General features: G+C 36.9%; 1 protein-coding gene across 1 annotated transcript; it reads left to right on the top strand.

The window, feature by feature from the left end:
* The first annotated feature begins 543 nt into the window (after positions 1 to 543).
* Positions 544 to 21,507, top strand: LOC121415136. Its single transcript, XM_041608258.1, has 10 exons — positions 544 to 619; positions 2,752 to 3,150; positions 5,847 to 5,894; positions 8,961 to 9,172; positions 10,125 to 10,214; positions 11,807 to 11,957; positions 14,530 to 14,712; positions 15,191 to 15,487; positions 19,305 to 19,507; positions 20,210 to 21,507. The coding sequence occupies exons 2-10, from the start codon at positions 2,766 to 2,768 to the stop codon at positions 20,390 to 20,392; spliced, it is 1,752 nt and encodes a 583-aa protein (XP_041464192.1). The 5' UTR covers positions 544 to 619; positions 2,752 to 2,765; the 3' UTR covers positions 20,393 to 21,507.
* Positions 21,508 to 23,311: the final 1,804 nt, after the last annotated feature.

The raw sequence follows: 23,311 nt of genomic DNA, 5'->3' as shown, positions 1-23,311 counted from the left end.
AATGAAAATTTTGAAATACTTTGCCAGAAAAGCCATATTTGCCCCCCATAAATTTGTTGGCTCATTACACTACTGGTTTGCATGTGTGTGTCTCCGTGTGTCCCTCTCAATGTCAGTCTCTCTCTCTCTCTCTCTCCCTCTCCTATCTCTGGCTCTCTCCGAAAACACTCCTCTCTCTCTTCTCTTTCTTTCCATTTTTTTAATCCACCCACAAAAATATACACGTACCAATGGCTTCGTTTTCCGCTGAACAGGAATAATGGGACACGCCCCTTCTCTCACAAAGCTTAACAGTTTCGTTTTGATTGGTTCTTTTATCACAACCAAATATGGATTTGGGGAGTGTGCAAAGTGGGTACTGCAACCACATTCAAGATGACGCGATGATCTGATTGGTTCTTTCATCAGAACTCTTGTGGTTTGGCTGACCTCGTTGCTTATTGGTTATCATTATGCGTCCTGATCTGAGTATGCGTGTCCGATTGGTCCTTTGAGCAATAATTGAAATGCAGATTCGCACTTTCCGAACGCGTGATAGGTGAAAAAAATGTATATAAGGACTAAAAAATATTTGGGAGAGTAGGCCAGCAGGAGTTTGTCAAACAAGGAGACTGCACAGGTAAGCAAAGATTTTTCTTTTCTTCTGGATAATGCTTCCTGGTAACCGGGGGCCCGTTTCTCAACACCGGTAAAAGTTAGTCATCTTTATCCACGAACCACGGAGTTAGCTCCAATCTTTTACCATGGACCTTCTAGCAGGTCCATGCTTTCACGAAAGCGTTCCGAACTAGAATCCCTTGATATCGATGCTAGCATTTAAAATCCTATCTGTTTCCTTCTTACCTTTGTTTAATTTGATCTGACCATACACTCGCACAAGCAAAATTTTTTTTTCTGTAATCCCACTTCCCTCTGCCTCTCGGAATAGTTTACTAGATAGATGGCCTATAATAAATGTTTTTATTATCATTAGTACTATCGACAAAATGAGAAGATGAGACGTAGCCTTAGTAATAAAATAAATCGAATAATTTTCAAAGATCAAAATTATGAAAAAAACTGCAATTACTGTGATGAATCGGGAAATACAAATGCTAAATAAAATAGCAGGGGCAAAATATACATCATGCATACTCAAACCATGAAGACTGGAACATTCAATTGCTGAGAAAAGGAAATATTGAATAATTCAGTTCATGACTCAAAAATCGCAAATGGACATTGAGAATGGTAACGCCGGGATATCAAATTTTAATAGTTTACGAAAGAAAACCGTAAAGTTTTCCTTTGTAAAATGATGATATAATTTATCTAAATGTGGAAAAGGGTCTGAAAAGAAAGAGTACGAGTTCAGTTATGGATGGCCTGACGTGGCAGAATCTTCATCGATTCAATCATTTTACTATATAAAAATGAATGGTTTTTTGGCGATTTACCAACAGTTTTTTTATACATAGTGTTTGTGCATTACATTTTTTAAAATTTGATATCTACCCAACTTGTTTTGCAATGTAAATTCAACTTCTATGATTGATTACGTAATATTAAACTTTTTTAAACTTCGAGGCATTTTTGCGTGTATAGCCTACATAGTGGATGCGTCGTGGTCTAGTGGTTCTGACTCACGCCTTTCAAACAGAGGGTCGTGGGTTCGAATCCTAGCCATGGCGTGTTTTCCTCTAGCAAGAAATTTATCCACACTGTGCTGCACTCGACCCAGGTGAGGTGAATGGGTACCCGGCAGGATTGATTCCTTGCATGCACAAGTGAGCGCCGGTGATGGTATCTCGAGCTAAAGCCGTGGTAATAGCAGCAGCGCTTTGTAAAAAAAAAGCGCTTTATAAATCCAGCTATTGTTATTATTACCCACGTGATTCCCCCTACGTCATTCGAAAGAAGTTATGACAAATTCGGATGTGTGATATATATATATATAGTCAGTTTGTTGTCCCCGATCTTGGCAAAGAGGGCTTCGTGAAGCGGTGAGCTGACAAGTATAGCTCACTATCTTCGATTTATTCAAAAAGTTAGACTTATGACGGTGTTGAAAGACGGGTCCCAGTGATTTATTAGTGTATGGCTCTGAATGCAAGAATTACTGGATGGAGATTTTCAGCGATTCATCGACTTCATTTTGCGTATTTTTTTTTGGTAAAAAACACACTACAAAATATTGTTTTCTTCAATAAAGGTTTCTTACAGCAGATCCGGCACAAATTTTCCTGATAGCTGATTAGATTGCTAACTGATCACGTGATAAATTAGGGACGAAGTATGGGACCTAATCTTCGCTAAGATGGTTATAATTCTGAATGATAAATATTCCATGGACTATACTGTCCACACAACAATTGGTTAAAACTTGACCCAAACCTGGGTAGTTATAAACCAACGCTGTAGTTTTTACCTTACAAACACTAAAAAAATCAAAGAGTTAGGCAGATTTAGAACAATATTTGTGTGGACAGTATATTGGTTTACGTTTTGCTCAGTCAATATGTATAAAAGTGACGATCGGATGAAAGAATGAGGCTGCGGGAATTACAAATATGTTCACGCTAATTTTTACAGTTCGTATAAAAAAAAATCACTTTGAAATAACCCAATGACATGATTTTATAATATCCTGAAGCAATTATAAAAAACAAAAGTAAATCTTTCATCTGCTCGTTGTTAGATATTTTTCTGCTAATTAACAATAATAAAAGGAATTTATGGTCTTAATTCTCCGCGCATGCTATTAACTTACAGACACCTGAATAACCATGTTTGCCGGTAGAAGAAAGCATCTCGAGCTCGTCATCTTGATGATGTTCATCATCAATGAGATGAAAAACTTCACAGAAGCAGCCGGTCCCCTTCCCATGCCCAATGGTATACGCTTCTTGGGGATCGGGTACAACATCTTAACGGGGAATCCAGAAGGAGGAGATTTGAGCAGCGGCGGAGTGGACCCCGGCCTGCTGGTCACCCGGAAATTTTTTCAGATGACAAATAAAAAAAATAAATTATCTCATAATAATAAGTACCGCATCCCAGACCAGGTTGTCTTTGAACCGAGGGATAGCGCCAAGACTGACCACTCGAAAAAGACCTTCTATGGCGCGGCTAGTTATGCATCCAAGCTTTCCGCAAACGTTGAGGTTACTGGTGAGTACCACATTCCCTCTCCTATACAGTGCGTATCAAAAAAAGTTTACACTTTGAAAAAATCCTGTAAAATTATACATTTGTAATATCCTGAAGATTGTTCCACATTTTAACATTGGTACAGGTCCATTAAAGCAAATGACGATGTAACTGTCGAAAAATATTTCCGCCTGAGTGAGCACCACTTACTTTTGAAAAGTTAGTGAAAAATGATTTGCGCAGAAATTTGAAATAGTTATGCGAATGAAAGTAGACCTTAATCATGAAGAACACATGGAATTTAGCTAGTAAAATTGATTTGAAGATATCTTCTACATTCTTTGACTTGTTTCCTTGCCCAAAACACTTCGAAGAGTGCATTTTGCCCCACCCCACTCCCCACACACCGAGGCCATCGTGACGATATTTGCTTTACACTGAGCTGTGATTTACATGGAATGGCTTAAGCTTGATTTTCATTTTGTTAATCATTGCTAAGCTTGGGAAAAGTGTGGAGAAACAAGTATTAAATGAAAAATGAAATGTAAACCAACTTTTAATGATAAAAACTTAGTGAAAAAAATGCTGGAGATGTCTGATATAAACTTTTGTTCAGATTCAGTTATGTCCTCAGATCCAGCTGGCATAAATAGGGTAAAGGTTGTGCTTATTGAGTGTTGAAATTTCAGTTTGGGTGGCAAAATTGTCACAAAATGCTTGAATGTATCCGTTTTACTCCAATTGACTAAAAGTGAAAGGGAAATGTATGATAAATCTTCCGTACTGTCAGTTTGATTTCGTCCTTTCGACTTGACACAGCATGAAAACCAGCATTTCTGCGCAATCAGATTTCTGCGAGTTTTACAGAAATGGACAGTGCTCACTCAAGTGTAACATTCTGACAAAATTTTTACTTTCGTTGGATAGATGAGACCCAAACCCAAGATTATATGTGAAAAAAATACCCACGTGTTGTGTATTTTTTAATTCCCAGGACTTTTCCAAAGTGTAAACTTTTTTTTTGATACGCACTGTATATTATATCAAGGAAAGAGTCTACACACAATATTAGGGCCTTACGCCTGCTCGAAAATTGGGAATTTTGCTCCGCGGCCCACGGAAGGTTCAAGAACAGAGTAAATAAATTGGAAATGCCCGTCAAATGACAAAGAACAGCTGAGAGGTCTTTGTCGAAAATTGATGAACCGGAGCAGCAATTTCTTCCCAAGTTTCAAAGCAATCGAAAAATTGCAATTACATCGTTTATCTCGAGTGAAGGACCGTAACTGCTTTTCTTTTTCACCAATTTTAGACAAAGACTTCTAGTTTTTTTTTTTTTTGGGGGGGGTGTTATGAATGGGATTTGATAATAGGCCTCTATTCTCTCTTCTTAAATCATCCGTATATCGCTGTGCAGAAAAACCCCTCTTAATGAATACGCCCCATTACGCCAATAAGATAAGAATATCTTATTTATACACGGTTAAAAATCCCAAACAGTTCATAGACTGATTTTCATTGGGGCCATGTGGAACATACAATTGACAAAGTAAACATTTCAAAATCAGTGTTTAACGAACAATATATATGGAATAGAAGCATCAATGAAATTGATGCTTGCAGCTAGTGGGTATAATATTCCGACTACAGATCTTGGATCCATGACTGCTCATCTCCCCAAGGAACGTAGACATGTAAGATGATTATTATGATTACTGGAGCGTTGTGGCCCAGTGGATTAGTCTCCGGACTTTGAAACAGAGGGTTGTAGGTTCGAATTCCAGCCATGGCGTAATTTCCTTCGGCAAGAAATTTTTCCTCATTGTGCCGCACTCGACCCAGGTGAAGTGAATGGGTACCCGGTAGGAAGAAATTCCTCGAATGCTCGAGCGCCCGATCCAGGTAGCCGTGCTAAAGCCAGGGTAATAATAATAGCAGGGCCCGCTTGGAGAACAGTTTTCGGAACGAAAGTTGCTACCCTGGGTAAACATGCCGCTATTATTATTATCTGCCCATCTGGGAAGCTCTTTTAAGCTTTCATACAAAATAATTGATAACGAGTCGTTACTCTATTACACATAATATCAAGAATATCTGTGAATGGTCAAAATTTAATCACTAACTGTACTTTCGTACTTTATTAACTTTTAATCTTTCCGAAGCCGCGGAGTGAAGGAAAGAAAGCTGCACACTTATTCAGCTCTTTGAGGAAGCGATAGTTTGTGTCTTCACATGAAATCAAGAGCTGATTACTAGTATTTACTTTAGATTCCACAGATATTGATCTAAAGTGTATAAACATTTAATGATCGGTAATGAGCAGCGGTCAATAGTAAAGAATAATGACCGGTCATGGTTTTGGGATGAGGAATGGTAAATCAAAATTTAACAAGGATCCGCATAGATATATTATAAAACATAGTACACATAACATACATAATTTTACTCGGGCATTCTTTTTTTCAACTTGAATTAGTCACAATGACTCGGCTGTGACTCGGGTGTGTTACAACCTTACTATACCGTTGCAGAGGTACCTCGTGCGTACAATTCTTACTTTACCAATGCCCTCGATGATGTGTAATATATAATACTATGACTACCACAAGACTTTTGAAATAATGCTATATGCTATATAGACGGCTAATGGCTATGTTCTGTGCTGAATCAAGCAGGGTGTCTGTTTATATTTTTGGTAATTGTTCTTTTCTCTCCAGGCACATATAGCGGTGTTTTAGCTAAGGTTCAATTTGCTGCCAGTACACGTAAGTTTTTTCTCCCGCAACTTTTAACAGCCAAGTGTTAATATTTCATAACAATGTCTCTTCACTATAGACAGAACTCACAGAAGCAGTTAAATCCCTTTTATTATTATTATCATTTGTTTGACGTCACCTGTGCCTGGGAGGCGAAAAGCGAACTGAATCACTATGACCCGCAGGTCTCTCCTTCATTCATAATACTAAAATATTGTTGCAGACCATCATTCTTTTACGATTTCATTATTATCCTCCCGACAATTAAAAAAATAATGACAATAGTGATAATATTACTATAATTAATGGAAATAATAATAATAATAGTGATACTACCACTACGTTGATTTTTGCATTAATTTTGACATATTGGGACATTTCGCGATATCGACAACCAGTTATATTGCTGTGTGAATTTATCCAAACCATATGAATGCAAAACAATTTATTTTATCATTTGAAAGTGCCACTGATATTTTGTATTTCAAGGGTTCCAGTTTATTGTTACATAGCATGGCTGAGGAACTAAGAAGTTATGTTCATTCAGTGTTTTATGAAAGTTATTTGTTCGTTTCCGGTTTTAGGATTCCAATCGTCCAGTCATCACCACCACCACCACACACAGCAAAAAATGTGGTATTAACTGGTGAACATACGGTAGAGGACCACACCAGTTATTTTACACCGGTGTTAAATTGGTGGAGTTAGTTTTACACCTATAGCTGTTATTGCAACACCTATGGTTGTTACATTTACACTCTTTGATGTTATGTTCAATCTCTACACTGTTAGAAAATTTATCTTTAAACTAAAAGAAGTTCCTGCAGCAGAGTCTCGAGAACACCTGTAATCTTACCAGATTGCGTAATCTTACAGGAAATTGGTATTTGGTGTGTGTAATCTTACAAATTTCCTTAAATAAAACACTCTTTTCCCCTTTTTCTAACAGACCTGTTCTGTTAAATTGCAGAAAAATTCCTGTTTCATGAATTTAAAGAATGATTCTGGTATTGCTTTCTGCAAAATCTTCTTTTATTTTTCTGTAAAATCAGGGTTTTTTTAACAGTGTAGGGTGTTATTTTAACACCTCAGGGTGTGGTCCTCTATCAACACCAATTGGTGTCAGTTTTAACACCACAGTTTTTACAGTGCACCATCATCATCACCGCTATCAACAGCAGCATCTATTTCACATTCATAAATTATTAGTTTTAGAGACTTCACCATCTTTTCATCCCATCACCATTACCACCATCACCACACCTATAATCTTAACTCTATAGGTAAGATCAAATTATCCTCGTAAGTAGTGACATTGGCCTGTATTCTGAAGTCAGGTTTAACTTAAACTTAAGTTTAAGTTGAGGTTTAAGTATGGAAAGCCAAAAGAATCCATTTTTTTTATTAAGTTGTACGTTTCTTATGTTTACTATGCTCTTTCCTGATTCATCGATGGTGAAGACAATCATCTATTTATACTTCCTAGACAATTATGAATAATTTGAGAGCACAATGAGCTGAAATATGATATCTCTACTGTTAGTGATTTATGTAACAATTGGCTATCCATACTTAAACCACATCTTTAAACCTGAGTTTTGGTTAAACCTGACTTCAGAATACGGGCCATTGTCGTTTTTTTGTTGTTCTATTTATGCAGTCAATCCTCTTAACCACTGGACCACACGGGACGTATGGTCCAGTGGTTAGAGCATTGGACTCATAATCGCAAGGTTGTGTGTTCGAATCCTACGCTGCCATTGTCTCCACATTGATAATAAGGCCCGGGTATTGTGTCGTCTATAAGGTCATCCACTTTGACTGATTAACCAAGACGTAAAATGTTTCCTAGGTAATAGGTTATATACCATCTTGGCCTTTACCAGCAAAATGCTGTCCTGTCGAGTTCCTACAAGAGTTACCATAAACAGATAATAACTCTCAACTGAACAAAAATACTTCTAGAATTAGAGACATGGAACATACATTAAGATTGCTTTAAGTAAAGTAAATGCTAGGTTGTTTGAACAAGAAGTTTGAATCATTGGAATCATTACTTCTCACTCTAAATAATTTCAAATTTTCCATTCTTGGTGTCCCGAAAACATACTTCACCATCATATTCAGTTCGCCAAACTTTGATCTTATTACGCGAGATCAATTTAATGACTTTTAAGTCAGGAGTTGTCATTTTTTCAAGCAATCTGCTTATGATGACAGTCCTTCTCCTGCATGTTGGTAGTGGATCATTGGTTTTTGGCTGTGGAATGATGTTTTAGTGCACTAAAAGTAAGTAAATTAAGCTATTAAGTTGAGCAAAGCATTTTTGAAGTAATGACTGGTCAATTATGGCGCTAATTACTGTTAAAAAGGCATCCTTGTTTGGGAGATAATGCGAGCGCGAATCACGAGCTCATTTTTTTTTACATAATAAGACATGAAAATTAAACGTTCCGAACAGTTTTGGTTATCAGGTTATCAGCTGATCAGGAAGGAACCTCATAAGGACTGCATTTAATAAATAGCATACATATTCACCAATCGAATAATGCGAGCGCGAAAGTAACAAAGAACAGAATGAGTGCCTAAAATATATTATGTTTTCCTGCAGAAAGGATATTTCATTTTGAAAAGGGAATTTTTTCCTGCGGGATTTTGGGATTTTTTTATTTATTTTTTTTTTTGGGGGGGCGGCAAGTGCCCCCTTGCCCCCTCCGGTTTGCCGCCCCTGCTAAAAATAATCAATAATACATGTATGTTTGCTATGTTATGAAAAATGCTTCATACGAGTTATATGAATGAATGCAGAAGAGAACAATAAATCAAATCAAATAGATAATCAGTATATAGACGTGTTTTCAGCTTTTCTCTAATTAACTCTCTTCATTTTAAGGATTTGTAGGCCTACTTATATCCGAACAAAAAATGATATTACTATAAGGCAATTATTCTCAACATTAATCGTCACTACAATACGTTTACTTATATAATTTCACACTAATTACAATATTGTAATGCCTGAAATCATGAAAATACAAATTAATTAACTTCATTACCGTCATCTTCAACTTATAGGGTATGGAAAAATAAAGAAAGATACACGCAGCCGTGGATTTGTTTACTTCTCTAAGGAGACTATTTCCAACTTTGGTCAGGCGCGTCTCCAGCTAGACAGCGCAGATGATGATGACTTTGGTCTCGATAATGGATTTGTATCAGCCGCATGTGAACTGCCAAATGCTTATGATGAGTCTAAATACATGCCCTTTATCGATCAATGGGGAACGGTAAGATATTTTGACATCATCACCAATTTTGTTGACCATTCGCGACCCCCTCAATTATATTAATTAATATTGAGGGATTATGGCCCCCATATCTAATGATATATATATTTTTTTTCAAATTTTGAAATTTTCGATACATCAAGCATCTTTATAAAGCAGAGCCGCCCTAAAACAGACACTGTCTATTTCATTTCCCAACTTGGGTATAAGAAAAACTATTATGATTTTTTTAAAATCATTTTTGTCAGACATTAATCCCTCGGTTTCAGTGTTTCTAGAGTGTAAGGAAGATCTCCATTCAATTTAGGTACAATCTTCTTTTAACCAATAGCTGTTTAGTTTGTACCAACCAACCTAATATTATTTCTGTAGTGTATATACAGCCTAGAACTTCCAAATGGTTAGTCTCTTAAGAAAGTACACTGAACTCGATATCGATTGATACATTATGCCTTAGAGTGAAACAACGTGAAATCTATGGTAAATTATGATGACATCATCCAAAAACAAGAATGATTAAAAGTCTATACTGTGGTGAAAAATAACTAGCATAATTCTCTGCCTCTGCCAATTCCATAAAAAATACCTGCCAGGTCGGCCAAAGGTATTTATAAAATAATAGTAATAGTGGTGAGATCTTATTGAGCGCACACACCATCCAACACAAAGCAACTGTTCCTTTGGATAAATATATAGAAAAACTACAAATATACATGTTAACGAAGTAAGAGTGAGAGAGAGAGGGATCTTAAGTTGCCACTTTAAGGGAAAAAAAGTAGTTTGGCATCACCCATTCGAATTTCTAGCTACATCCTGGTGGGGCCTTCTGCTCTCCTGCTTGGTGCTCCGCTCACCGACAGTTTAAGGGGCAAACACGTATCACGTGACTACTTGTTCAATTATTATTAATTTCACTTGTGACTTTTTATCTGTTCTTCATTACTCTATATAGCATGTAGTAACTGAGGTCAACCTTGGGATCAGGGAGGGGGAGATCTACAAAGAAGAACGTTCGGCCTTCGTGAATTACGCTTCAACAAATGTAAGTTTGTATGGATATCCTTGTTACTCTCTTAGTTGCAAAGGAGCTAATTCTGGGGACCGGTTCATGAAAGCATTTTATCCGAAAAAGTCCTGTTTTATCCGACAATTACCACAGTAACAGTACCTCTCTGCCAATCAGAATCAGGGAAAGTTGTCAGATCTGACAACTTGTCGGACAAAAATGTTGATGGAACGCTCCCCTGGTTCCTTGTAATCACACTAGGGACCAGTCCGGATGGAATGGAATCTCAATCTGTCAAGAGTGAACATTTACCATTTTAAAGTGAAAGTGTGCATCTTTCTTAGATTTTCACTCAAAGAGGTAAACAATTTCATTCTCGAAAGATTGAAATCTTGTTCCACCAGGACTGGTCCCTCATCTCGTTCTGTTAGGAGAGTGATTGGGCACCGGATTAGAACTCCTTTGCATTTAGAGAGTAATGTCATGTACGTGTTATGTGATAGCTCTATGCTTTTACCATAACAATTAATTATTTGAATTAGGTGGCACAAGAACGCCTGCAAGATGGTAATGGGTTTCAACTGGATAAGATAATTGTTTACATCCTCAAATTCCACAATATGTACAAATGGGAAATTACCATTGATTGATCACCTTTAACTAAAACAATGCGGTCATGCTTTTTATATTGCACGCAACTTTGCATCTTTGTAAAACATCTCCCTGGGGCCCGTTGCCGTAAAAAAAACTCCGGATTTTTTGTTTACCATAGTTTTTTATTGTGTAAATTTCAATGGCATAATTTTGTTTGTCATGTTTTTTTCATGTCAAAAGTTTTATGCAACGGGTCCCTGGTGTTAGATTCAAAATGCAATAAATGTCTATTCCATATCAATTATGTCATTTAGTCTCTGCCCCAGGATTCTTGCGAGCTTGTAAAAAAAGCATCTACCATCATGGGAAAGAATGTGCTGTCACCAATGAAGCTTACCTTGGTGCAGGCGATTAGGTACTTTTCGCTCCGCTACGTACGGAGGTTTCAATAACACAGTAAATGTATTGAAAATGCAAAGAACAGATGAGAGGACTTTGTCGAAAATTGGTGATACGGAGCAGCAGTTTGGGACTGGGTCTCGGAGCTGACGATGAAATCCCGATGAAAATTTGACAATAATAATAATAATAACAACATTTATATAGCGCTTAATACAACAGTTTCTAAGCGCATTGGAAAGAGAAAAAACAAGTAGCAAAATACAATGAGAGAGAAGAGGAAATGGAATTAAGAGGACTGCTTAATGAGGAAAGATTTGAGGAGTGTTTTGAAAGATTCGACAGTGGATGCATTACGGATGGAGATGGGGAGATTGTTCCAGAGTTTAGGGGCAAGAGCAGAAGACAAGCAAAAAAAAAGGGGTTTTCATTATCAAAAATGGGGGGGGGGAGCACTAGGGTAAAACGGTAGATTTGCATTATGTATTTTGATTATGGCTGTCAAAAGGGGGAGGGGGGCGGGCCTGATGTAGCCACCTTCCCCCTCGTCCCGGATCCGCCACTGATCATGATACATTAACAATGAAATTCATTAAAATGTACAATTGACATTTATCCTATTACATGTTTATTAGATTGGAGGCAGTGTTCAAGCTTCGGGAGAGTATAACGGATTCAGTGCTTCTCTTTCGGTCAATATGGATTCTTTCAATAGCGGTATGAAAAACGAAACCAAGTTTGGCAGCTCATATTCAAAATACAAGGTTGGGAGCAAGGAATTGAACGGTGAGTGCTAGCGAAATTGGGCGTGTGCCCAGGAAAAAAGTGTGGTGTTAATCTGATGTTACATAGAGGAACACACCCTCACTCAAGACTTGTAGTGTTAAATGTTTGGTGTTAGTTCTACGCCAGTGGGTGTTATTACAGCAACTTTGGTTCTTACTTTTACTCTCTTCGGTGTTGTGTTCAATATCGAGGGTTTGGTTTCAAATACCTGTGTGGGACACCGATTGGGGTCGGATTTAACACTGCAGTTTGTGTTGAAAATTTCATTGAAGACTTGTGCAAGCATGTCTTAAACAGCTTACTAGATCATTAATTTGAAAAAATGTTAACTCTATAGCCTGGAGCAGACGATCTAATATTGCGGATGTCCAAAGATTATAGAAGAGACAAACACATAAATACATAACTTTATGAAAATTTTATTCCGACTAAAATTTCCTGATACGTGCACTTCAAAATAGAGATTGGAGACGAAACGTTTTCATGATTGACGAGTGTTTCCATCATGTTTATTACAATCTTTTTACCTGTCACAGTTACTCAACTGGCAAAAAAAAATGATTTTTGATAAAAATACGCTATTCATACCAGTTTCCTTATCGTAAAATATTTGGCCCATAATTTATACATGAAAATTTGCATTTTCCCTCTTCTTTTATGACAAGTTACCCTATTTGGTATTCATTTTCTACTTTGATGGTCATAGATAAATCTTGAAAATTTTGTGATGCTCTTTACTCTGCTTTTACAACATAACAGAGGCGTCTATTATTGGGGGGCAGGGGGGGGGGGCGATCGCCCCACCAATGAAAATATTGGGGGGCAAACATATCGTTTTGCCCCCAATAATTCCGCATGTGCTAAAAATAAAATAAGATTGTAATGTTACACAGAAATCAGCAAGCAAGATTGAGATACACAACTCGTTCTTCGTCTAAAATCGTGCTCAAAATTTCCACTTTTCAGATTGGAATATCAAAAAATTTCAGCTCGCGCTTCGCGCTCGCATCATTTTTGTAACAAGAACCTATACTCTCCATGATCAAATAGGTGAATATGGTCCCGTTTTCAGTTCTAAACCTCAAAAGAACTCCCACTTCGACTTGCAATAATCTTTTGTTGGATATATATATCTTGTTCTTTATTAAAAACGTCCATTAAACTCATTTTTTTTTTCAGATCGAAATATCAAAATTTTCAGCTCGCGCTTCGCGCTCGCATTACCCTGCTGGTGAGATGTGTGTATACAGTGCGTATCAAAAAAAAGTTTACACTTTGAAAAAATCCTGTAAAATTATACATTTGTAATATCCTGAAGATTTTTCCACATTTTAACATTGGTACAGATCCATTTAATCAAATGACGATATAACCTTCGAAAAATATTTCCGCTTGAGTGAGCACCACTTACTTTTGAAAACTTAGTGAAAAATGATTTGCGCAGAACTTTGAAATAGTTATGTGAATAAAAGTAGACCTTAATCATGAAGAACACGTATAATTTAGCAATTAAAATTGATTTGAAGATATCTTTTACCTTTTTTGACTTGTTTCCTTGCCCAAAACACTTCGAAGACAGCATTTCACCCCACCCCTCTCCCCACACACCGAGGCCACCGTGACGATATTGGCTTTACGCTGAGCTGTGATTTACATGGAATGGCTTAAGCTTGATTTTCATTTTGTTAATCATTGCCAAGCTTGGGAAAAGTGTGGAGAAACAAGTGTTAAATGGAAAATGAAATGTAAACCTACTTTCAATGATAAAAACTTAGTGAAATAATGCTGGAGATGTCTGATATAAACTTTTGCTCAGATTCATTTATGTCCTCAGATCCAGCTGGTCCAAAAAGGATATAAGGTTGTGCTTACTAAGTGTTGGAATTTCAATTTGGGTGACAAAATTGTTACAAAATGCTTGAATATATCCGTCTTATTTCAACTGACTAAAAGTGCAAGGGAAATGTATGAAAAATGTTTCGCAGGGTAAGTTTGATTTCGCCGTTTCCCCTTAACACAGCGTGAAAACTAGCATTTCTGCGCAAACAGATTTCTGCGAGCTTTACAAAAATGGACAGTGCTCACTCAAGTGTAACATTCTGACAAAACTTTTACTTTCATTGGATAGATGAGACCCAAACCCAAGATTATATGTGAAAAAATTACCCACTTGTTGTATATTTTTTAATTCCCAGGGTTTTTTCAAAGTGTAAACTTTTTTTTGATACGCACTGTATATATATATATATATATATGTGTGTGTGTGTATACATATATATATATATATATAAGTACACATATATATATAGGCATATGTGTGTGTGTGTGAGTTTGTTTAGTGTGATCGAGCGCTTTTGGAAAATTGATTCATGATTTTGCCCCCCAATCTGAAAAATGGATCGACGCCCCTGCAACATAATTCAAGTGTAAACTCGTTATCTATTTCGTTTTAAGAGTCATTATCATTATTAGTTGATTATTGTGACTTATCGTACATTTATAGGTAGACCTCTTTGTTTACAATTAATACAGTGTATTGATTGTGGTGTTTGCTGTTTTTGTCATATTATAGAGCCCATCAGTATTAAATTAATTGGCATCCATGATATCTTTGATAAAAAGTACTGGAAGAGGATGCCGAACTACATTAGGGAAGGTCGATGTAACAGTGGGTTTCAGATTGCCTCCGTAAGTACCAATATGGTAAAAGCTCTCAAGGGTTATGCGGCATATAGGAAGATACAAGCACCTGAAGGTAGGTATCCTAAGCAACCACATCTCCTTGAATACTGAAAGGGAGGGGGGGGGTGATCATGTCAAGCATGTATCTTAGCGTATAAGCAAAAAGAGGTTTAAAGGGGAATCCAGCCTTGCCCATAAAGTGTTGTGTTAGAAAGCCAGAAAATAAATCAAACAGAATGGTGAAAGTTTGAGAGAAATCGGACATTCTTGGGTCCGTTTATTTTAGATCTATATCAACAATATAATTCACTCATCAATGTTATTCTTACAAATAATCCCTGTTTGTTGATTGAGACCAGCTTGCTGCTTGATGATTGGAGAATGGGAAGCTTGTTTGGAGTTGCAAAATCAAGAGATCAATACATTATATGCAATTATGCATGGTTTTCTTGTTATCAGTTTTTGTTGATTGAAAACAATCAAACAAATATGTTAATATTTTCGCATTTTTCACTCAAACTGACGTTTTAAGATGTGATATCTAATCACAGATTCTCCCATCAAAATACCACTGACTTGGCCGGAGGGAACTTACGCCCTTCAGAAGCCCAGAACAGGATGCCCTAACAAGGAGTTTAAATGGAACGAAGGATTCCGCTTCCACGACACGGAGAACTCCGATAGTAAAAATTCATGGAGTGACCCACTGAGTATTGCTGGCCACTGGGGGAAAAGTAGTATTCGTCAGGAATTCTGCGTTAAAACCGTAACCACTGTCAACCCCAGAGCTCAGTGGACCTGGCAACCAGGGAGTTATTGCATCTACAAGTACGGAGACTGTCCAAAAGGTCAGCTGTTTAACCGATGGTGTAACACCACACTGCAAAAACTCCGGTGTTGATTTAACATCAGCCCGGAATCTACACTGTAAAAAAAGGAAGTGCTGATTTAGCACTAACAGTGCTGGTATAGTGACTGCACTACGAGTGCTGATTTTCTAGTTCGAATTTATTTTTTTTGAAAATCAACACTCATGGTGCAGTCACTATACAAGCACACCAGAGAAGTATTGAAACAACACCAGGTTTGGAATCAAACCGATACTAATTGGTGTTGTATAAACACCTATCTGGTGTTTAACACTTCTCTGGTGCACGTGGACATAACAGATTCCGGGCTGGTGTTAAATCAACACCGGAGTTTTTACAGTGCATGTACGTGACCGTCGTTAGGTCTACGTTTCCGAAAGTGATTAATGCTTTTATATTACGGGGTCCAGGGAGCCGGCGATCGACTGCCCCCCCCCCCAACACAAAAAGGGAAAGAGAGAAGGAAAATAATGACAAGGCAATGGGGAAAACGGACAGCAAAAATTTAAGGAAAGAGAGAGAGACCATGACAAAAGCCCCAAAAGATACCTCTTAAAAGTAAACAAAGATTAAAAAAGGAAGGACTGTATATGGGGCCGCGCGATGTAGGCCCCCATACTAATGTATCACTTCTCCAACACTTAGATTAGGGGGCGTGAAAGGAACAGAGGTAGATCCAACTGTCGACAATATAGGGGCCGGAAAATAATTTGTTGCTCACATGTCTTCTTTTTTTTTTGAGGAGGGTATTTTGGAGAGGGCAGTCCTTACTAAACACAAAAGTTTGGAGTACATCGCAATGTTATTCTTATCAATAAGAAAATGCATCTTATGAAGAATAAATAAATAATGCAAGCACAAAGCGCGACATTTTCTTGTTTTTTTTTTGGGGGGGGGGCGGCGGGGGCAAAGCTAAAAATGACACTAATAATGGCATTGTGGTGCAAAAGTTGAACACAGCCTTTAACCCTATATAGCCCCGGGAGGGGGGGGGGCCTTTCTAAATGCAAAAAAATGATACGCTGAAATTTATGACTTTTTTCTTTCACATCTCCTGCACATTTTGAGACCCTGTTAGCGAAAATCGCGGTACACTTGCGGAGATATAGCACATATTCGTGACCAATGTCACCGAAAATGGCAATTTCAATCGACTTTTGTGTGTACAATGTATGGGTTTTACAAGAAGTGTTGTCAGATGAATGTTTTTTTCTGTTTTTTTTACTTTGAAACATTCAACTTTCTGGCTGCTAATGAATTTTATGAATGAATTTTTATGAATTTATCTCTAATTTGCATAAGTATTTTCACTTTTTGATGATATAATATCAAAATATAAAGTAAATATCACCTTTCTTCAGTACATAACTAGAAAAAAAATTATGCCCAGACATGGTAATAAATATGTGAAATTCAGAATTTCGAGAAAAATTAGCATATGCGCATAATTAATTACTATTATAATCTAATAATTATACAATTTCAATACAGTTGAGTGAGCTGTCTTTTAGATTACATGACTGGCTACCAACATGCTTGATTCCATTGCATTTTCTCAAAAAATGGGGGGAAGACTACAAAAAAATGAAAATTCTCTGAAAAAATTTGAATATTTGCATAATTAATTAGATAAATAAAAAATGATAATAAATATCACAAATTTGACAACGCATTCTTGTAAAATACATAATGAGACACCCACACACCAAATTTGGTCGCAATCGGTCGATAAACGGTCGAGATCTGAGGGGGGACAAATAGGCCCTCCCCGGGTTATGCAATTTCAAAATAGCCCGGGCTATATAGGGTTAAAAGTGATTTCTCATTGATAAAATATATATCTTATAGGCTTTACAATTACGCGAGCAAGCGATTTGGAAACATTTCCAAATTTGTGGGCAATTGTGTCGTTAATTTCTGTCAAAAGGGCATCCTTGCGAGATGTTGCAAGTGTGAATCGCGTGCTCAAACTTTTGGACATTTCATGTAATAAGATTTGAAAATTATACATTCCGAGCAGAGTTTGTTATCATGGAGAAGTCTGTATCTAACTTAAGCATTGACGCGAGCTGACTTTTTAATATACTGACCAGAAAAGTAACCTGATAAGGATTTCATTTATTGACTGATGAATAGGATACATATTTCACCAAATCGAATAATGCTCGCGCAAAGCGCGAGCTGAAAATTTGTGATATTCCAACCTGAAAACTAGACACTCTACGCACTTTTTGTAACCAAGAACAGAATGAGTACCTCACTAAACAATAGTTGATTCGAGCGCGAAGCGTGAGCCTACTATTATGAGCATGCAACTATGAGCATACTATTTTGTGACTTTCTTACCTAAAATGTATTATGCTTTACTTAGAAAAGGTATTTCATTTTGAAAAAGGGCACATTTCATTTTGAAAAAGGGCAGTTTTCATTTTGAAAGGGGAATGGGGGAGTGCCCCTGCCCCCGATTCTACCGCCCCTGAAGCGCGAGCTCAAAGTTTTTATGCAGACTCGAAAAACATTCCTTGCAATTTTATAATCTATGTAAATTAACAATCACTTCGAAGCGTGAAATGAAATTTTCAATATACTTTTCTGAAAAGGAACATCGTTGAGACTGCTTGCAATGACTCATTAAGAGAATAAATTCCCCACCACCCAAATAATGCTATAGTGGCGCCTAAAATCGGAGTAATTTCGTCTGCGGAAATTTCGAAAAGCAAAATATAAAAATAAATAAATAAAAAAGGTCCTCACTTTAAAAAAGGGGGATACTTCATACTTGGGTAAAAACGATGTATTTACATTTCAAATTTTGATTATGGTCTTCATGGGGGGGGGGGAGGGCACGGGCCAGCTGTACCCCCTGGATCCGCAAGTGAGGGGGGGGGCTGATCTATTGTTCCGTCCCCCGCTTGAAGAGCATACGTCACGGATTTACGCCCGTGGCCCTTGTGTACACTATTGTAATATCGTATACAGTCGTGGCTTTGAAGCACGAGTATTGAACAATATTGGTCGTTGGATGGTTATGGCACGTACAATTAGCTCATTACTTTCAAAATGTCTCCTGCGTATGCGGCGATCTCTTGAGATTTTTTTTGCGTAGGAGACAGCTCTCTATCATAGGCTGCTGCCAATTCGGAATTCAAGAGGAGAATTGGAAGGGGGGGAGGAGGTAAACCCTCTCCCCAACTTCGCCCGTGATCATTTGATTTTGCGGACGCCATAGCTTGATCGCGGAAAACTTTAAACCGTCCATTTTTCTACGTTAATACGATTGCTACGACTGATCTAATACGATTGGATACGATGTGATAGGATTACTTTACGATTAAGATCACGGTTTTAATTGGAAACAAGGTTAACATTTAATTTACCCTGTAAAACGGTATTATAAATTGTGTACGTATATTTTATTGTTTTTTTGTTTGTTTATAATGTTCCGATGGATAAAATCCAAATCGGACCCAAAAATGAAATTAACAAATCATATACCAAGGGAACCTTATAAACAGATATACATGCTTTATGCATTCTTGCCCCAGTTCTTGCCGTTTAACAGATGATTATTTTGCTTAAGAAAAGATTCAATTATCGGGCTTCAAAAATAGCTTTCTTGTGCTTCAAGTTTTCACTGGCCTCAAGACCATGATGTCATGTTGTGTTAGAAGCGTTATGGTGATTTTCGATAATAATAGCAAACATTGTAAATAATTTATTTGTAGATGGTGGGAATAAGGATAAAGGTCATGGTGCTTTCATAATAATGCCGTTTTCTTTTTGTTTTTTGATCCAGGTTTTGAAAGTGGTTGGATATATTGGGATGACGAAGACAGCGATAATGGAAATACTTACGGTGGTGTTATGCCGTCTGGGGAGTACGGAGCCAATACCAAACTCTTTTTCTGCTGCCGAAACGATGGTGTAACAACTAATAAAATTAATCTTCCATTAGACAACAAGTTCTATCTCTTCCCTCGCTTTGACCATTGTCAGGAGGTGTGTATATTCAATCAGTGGCGAATCCAAAATTCAAAATTTGTAATGTAAATATAACGTTTTACTCATGTGTGCTCCTCCCTTTGAAAGTGAGGCCTTTTTTTGCTTGTCAAATTTTCCGCGGACAAGATGAACTTAAATTTTAGGTGAAAACCTTATTTTCTTTGTCGGGAAAATGCCCCACCCCCTTGGAAAATTCCGGATCCGCCCCTGAATCAATTATATCTTTTCAAAATCCGAATATACTGTATATTCAGATCAATTTGACGTTCGTTGTAGATTGACGTCACGATGATGATGATAATGAAATCAATTTGTTGTTGTTATCAGAATCGTCATCATCATTGTCATCGTCATGTCATCATCATCACCGTCGTCGCCGTCATCATCATTCCGATCAAAGAGCTATTGCACTGGTGTAAAGATGATGGGAGAAGCTTAGGAGTCATGGCCCGAAAAAATATCGACTAAGAATAAAACGAGAGAAAAAAGGAAAGAAAAATGAAAGCAAAGAGGGTGAATTATTTCAAAATCTAATCCAAAATTCGGTTTTTGTATTAAAAATGCTTAAAGTCTTAGCTCGCTCGCATCTTGTCGAAATTTTGCTCCATATGCCATGTCTGATCCCTTCTTGATTCGAAAACTCCACCGAATCACAGTCACGTATTTCCCTTAAAACCTTTGCATTCTTCTTGATCTCAGGTTAATGGAACGACTGTTTCTAAGGAAAGATTTACCTGGGATACTGCCGATTCCACCTACTGGGGCGGAAAGAACACAGATTCTCAAAGTGCAATCCACCCGTACTATGGCAAGAAAACCACTGGTGGAAGCTACATTACTCTTTATTTCTGCTATTACCAACCGGATAATAGCTCGACTTAAGTGTTAGTCAATTTCAATTTTCAATTTCAGTTTTTCAATTTCAATTTTATTTATTTACTTCCATCAAACAAAAACAAATGGTCAAAGGTTCACATTGAAGATTTTTTTCTCCCCACAACGGAGAACGAATTTTAGAACACAATAAGTGTATTGAAAATGCCTATCAAAATGACAATGAACAGCTCGGAGGTCTTTGTTGAAAACTGGTGAACCGGAGCAGCAGTTCGTCGTAAGCTTCGGAACTGATGAAAAATTCCAAATAATGTCGTTTGTCCCGGGTCCTGGACGAAATAATTGTTATGGTTCACCAATTTTGACGAAGACTTCTTGGTTGCTCTTTATCATAAAGGGCATTTATCAATACACTTTCTATGTTCTTGAAAGCGTTTGACGTCATGTTGTGAAAAGTTCCATTCTACCATTACAATTATGAACATGTGAAAGTCTGGCGACTATTATCCAATATTTCGTTTATTGATTCTTTACATCAATTTTAATCGTTTTTATCCCCTCTCTTGCTACTTTTAAACAGTAACCTGTTTATTACATACATTTTGATTTTTTTCAGAAAGCTATATGCGAAGATTATCATTTTTGTTTGTACCATTCAACGATTGAAAATCAGTATCTTATGTCGAAAAGAAAAAAAATACTGTTTAAGTCGTGAACGCGACATTTTCTTTTGAAGTTGGACAATGTGATTGATTATTTTAACACATAACCATGATAACAATCTTATATTTTAAGACTGTATTTTCCCCCGATGTATTCAAAGTAAAAATAGTTTTATAGATATACCCAAATTTGTTACAGTATTGCTCTTGGTAGAATGATCAGTAAACATTGTAAAAAATAGCAAAAATAAAAGTCGCAACACTGAAGATCTCATGGAGCCACGTATGGCCTTCATGCATCGACATTGTCAAAAAACAAGACACAAATTTAGTAAAATATTTATGAGATATTCTCTAAATCAATTTAAATCTTATATTTTTCCTTCTTTGGTGGGATGCGTTTGATATTAAATGGTGGTTTGCTAATTTCAATAACCAATAGTATTTATATTTTAATCATTAAGTCACCTTTAATTTATTTTTATTGATTCTCCTTTTCTTTCTGATAATGTAGATTGCGTTGATTGATTGATTTAACACGCAATTCTTCATCACAATGATAAATAATTTATAAACAGTAACTGAAAATAATGAACAATTCCTGGGTCCCGTAACACAAAGGTTAGCGATTGATCGCTAATTTCAAAGAACAATTCTGATTGGTTCATAGTCAGTCTACTTAGCAAAATGCGCATGCAACGAGGATCTTGATTGGTCATTTCATTTAGCGATTAATCGCTAACCTTTGTGTTACGGAACCCAGATATTTATATATTTCTATATACAGGCCTATAAAACAATATTGCATTTTAGGGACTACACAATATTAATATACGATCACTGTATTCCATTGAAATATTTAAGGTTTACTACATCTAATATACTTTGCAGCCAGGTATTATAATTGTTGCTTTATCTAATAGGAATTTTATTCATCAATTTTAGTTTTTCAATGCATGCTGTTTGATCTTGCTAGTTTCAATATAATGATTATCATTTCATTTCATTTCATTTATTTCTATGTTTCTATGCGAGACAATAAATAAATATATGGTGCTTGGTGCTTCGTATTGTGCAATGAAACCGTTCTCTATTTTGACTACGTTATTTTGTCGTCACTAGCTGAAATTTGCTACCATACTACTGCTTCTTCTATTTATACTTCCCCATCCCCATTCTCCTCCTCCTCCTACTACTATTACTACGCTAATAATAAACCTCCAAGGTCCAGGGGCGTTTCATCAAAATTTTGTTATCTGACAAAATGCCAGATCTGAAAAAGATAAAACGCATTTTTTGTCGGGTGGTTATGCCATGGTCACATTTGTTCTATGGCGGCCGTACGGCTAGTCGAAAACAGCCGTTTTATCAATTTTGATTCAAACCACCTATATGTAGTTGGACAAAAAAATGTTAAAACGGCTGTTTTCGACTCGCCGTAGAACAAATATGACCATGGCATTAGATGACAAAAGTTGATAAACACCCTCAGACATGTCAGAAGTAAATATGCATAAGAAATTAGTAAGAGGGGGTATTATTTAAGACACAAGATAATATGGGAGACGGATGTGTATGTGTGTGAGAGAGAGAGGGAGAGGGGGGGGGGGGGTGGATGACCAGGGCAAATAAGTGTTGGTTCGAGGAGACTTAGATATAATAATGTCCATAGTAATAGGTAAAGCATAACCCTTAAATGTATGGAAAATATGATGAGAAAATACGATGAAGGCAAATATTTAAATGAAAAACATTGCTATGGTGATGACTGCATGTGGTGGTACGAGTGGGCGTGTAAGACTTAAAGATTAACCCCCTAAAAATTGCCCCATAACAAGGGCGTTTTATCAAGTAGTATACTACTTGATAGGCAGATAAGTATGCGGATGTATCGTACATAAATGCTATACAAAGACTGGTCTCAAAATAAATTCAAGTATATATTGTATTACTGCTACAAGACACTCAGGCAATTTAGCAACCACTTCGCAGACGCGTTCTATAACACAGAAAATCTATTGTCAAAAGCCCTTCATAACAAAGCAGTCTTTGTCGAAAATCTGTGAATCAAAACAAGGGTGTCGTCCTAGACTCTGGACAGAGTTACCGACACATTTGCAAGTTTTTTTTTCGTCTGGTCCGAATCTGAAGACGGTGCTGTTCCAGTCCATCTAACCATTGCGATTTGACGGAAATTTTTAACAGATTCTGAACGTTGTTCCGCGTCTGAGAAGTGGATGCTAAAAATGTGCTATGAAGAAATAACGCATAGAGAACTTTGGAATCTATAGTCCAAAGATCTATA

Source organism: Lytechinus variegatus, chromosome 5 (assembly GCF_018143015.1).
Source record: "Lytechinus variegatus isolate NC3 chromosome 5, Lvar_3.0, whole genome shotgun sequence".
NCBI classification, from domain to species: Eukaryota; Metazoa; Echinodermata; class Echinoidea; order Temnopleuroida; family Toxopneustidae; genus Lytechinus; species Lytechinus variegatus.
The sequence above is the reverse complement of the archived record's forward strand: the minus strand, read 5'-3'. Positions and strand labels throughout refer to the sequence as shown.

Excerpts from the sequence above, each read along its gene's own strand:
- LOC121415136 (XM_041608258.1), top strand. The coding sequence starts at position 2,766 with ATGTTTGCCGGTAGAAGAAAGCATCTCGAGCTCGTCATCTTGATGATG. Across the intron at positions 5,895-8,960 it reads TCAATTTGCTGCCAGTACAC|GGTATGGAAAAATAAAGAAA; the intron begins GTAAGTTTTTTC and ends TTCAACTTATAG. Across the intron at positions 10,215-11,806 it reads TGAATTACGCTTCAACAAAT|ATTGGAGGCAGTGTTCAAGC; the intron begins GTAAGTTTGTAT and ends CATGTTTATTAG.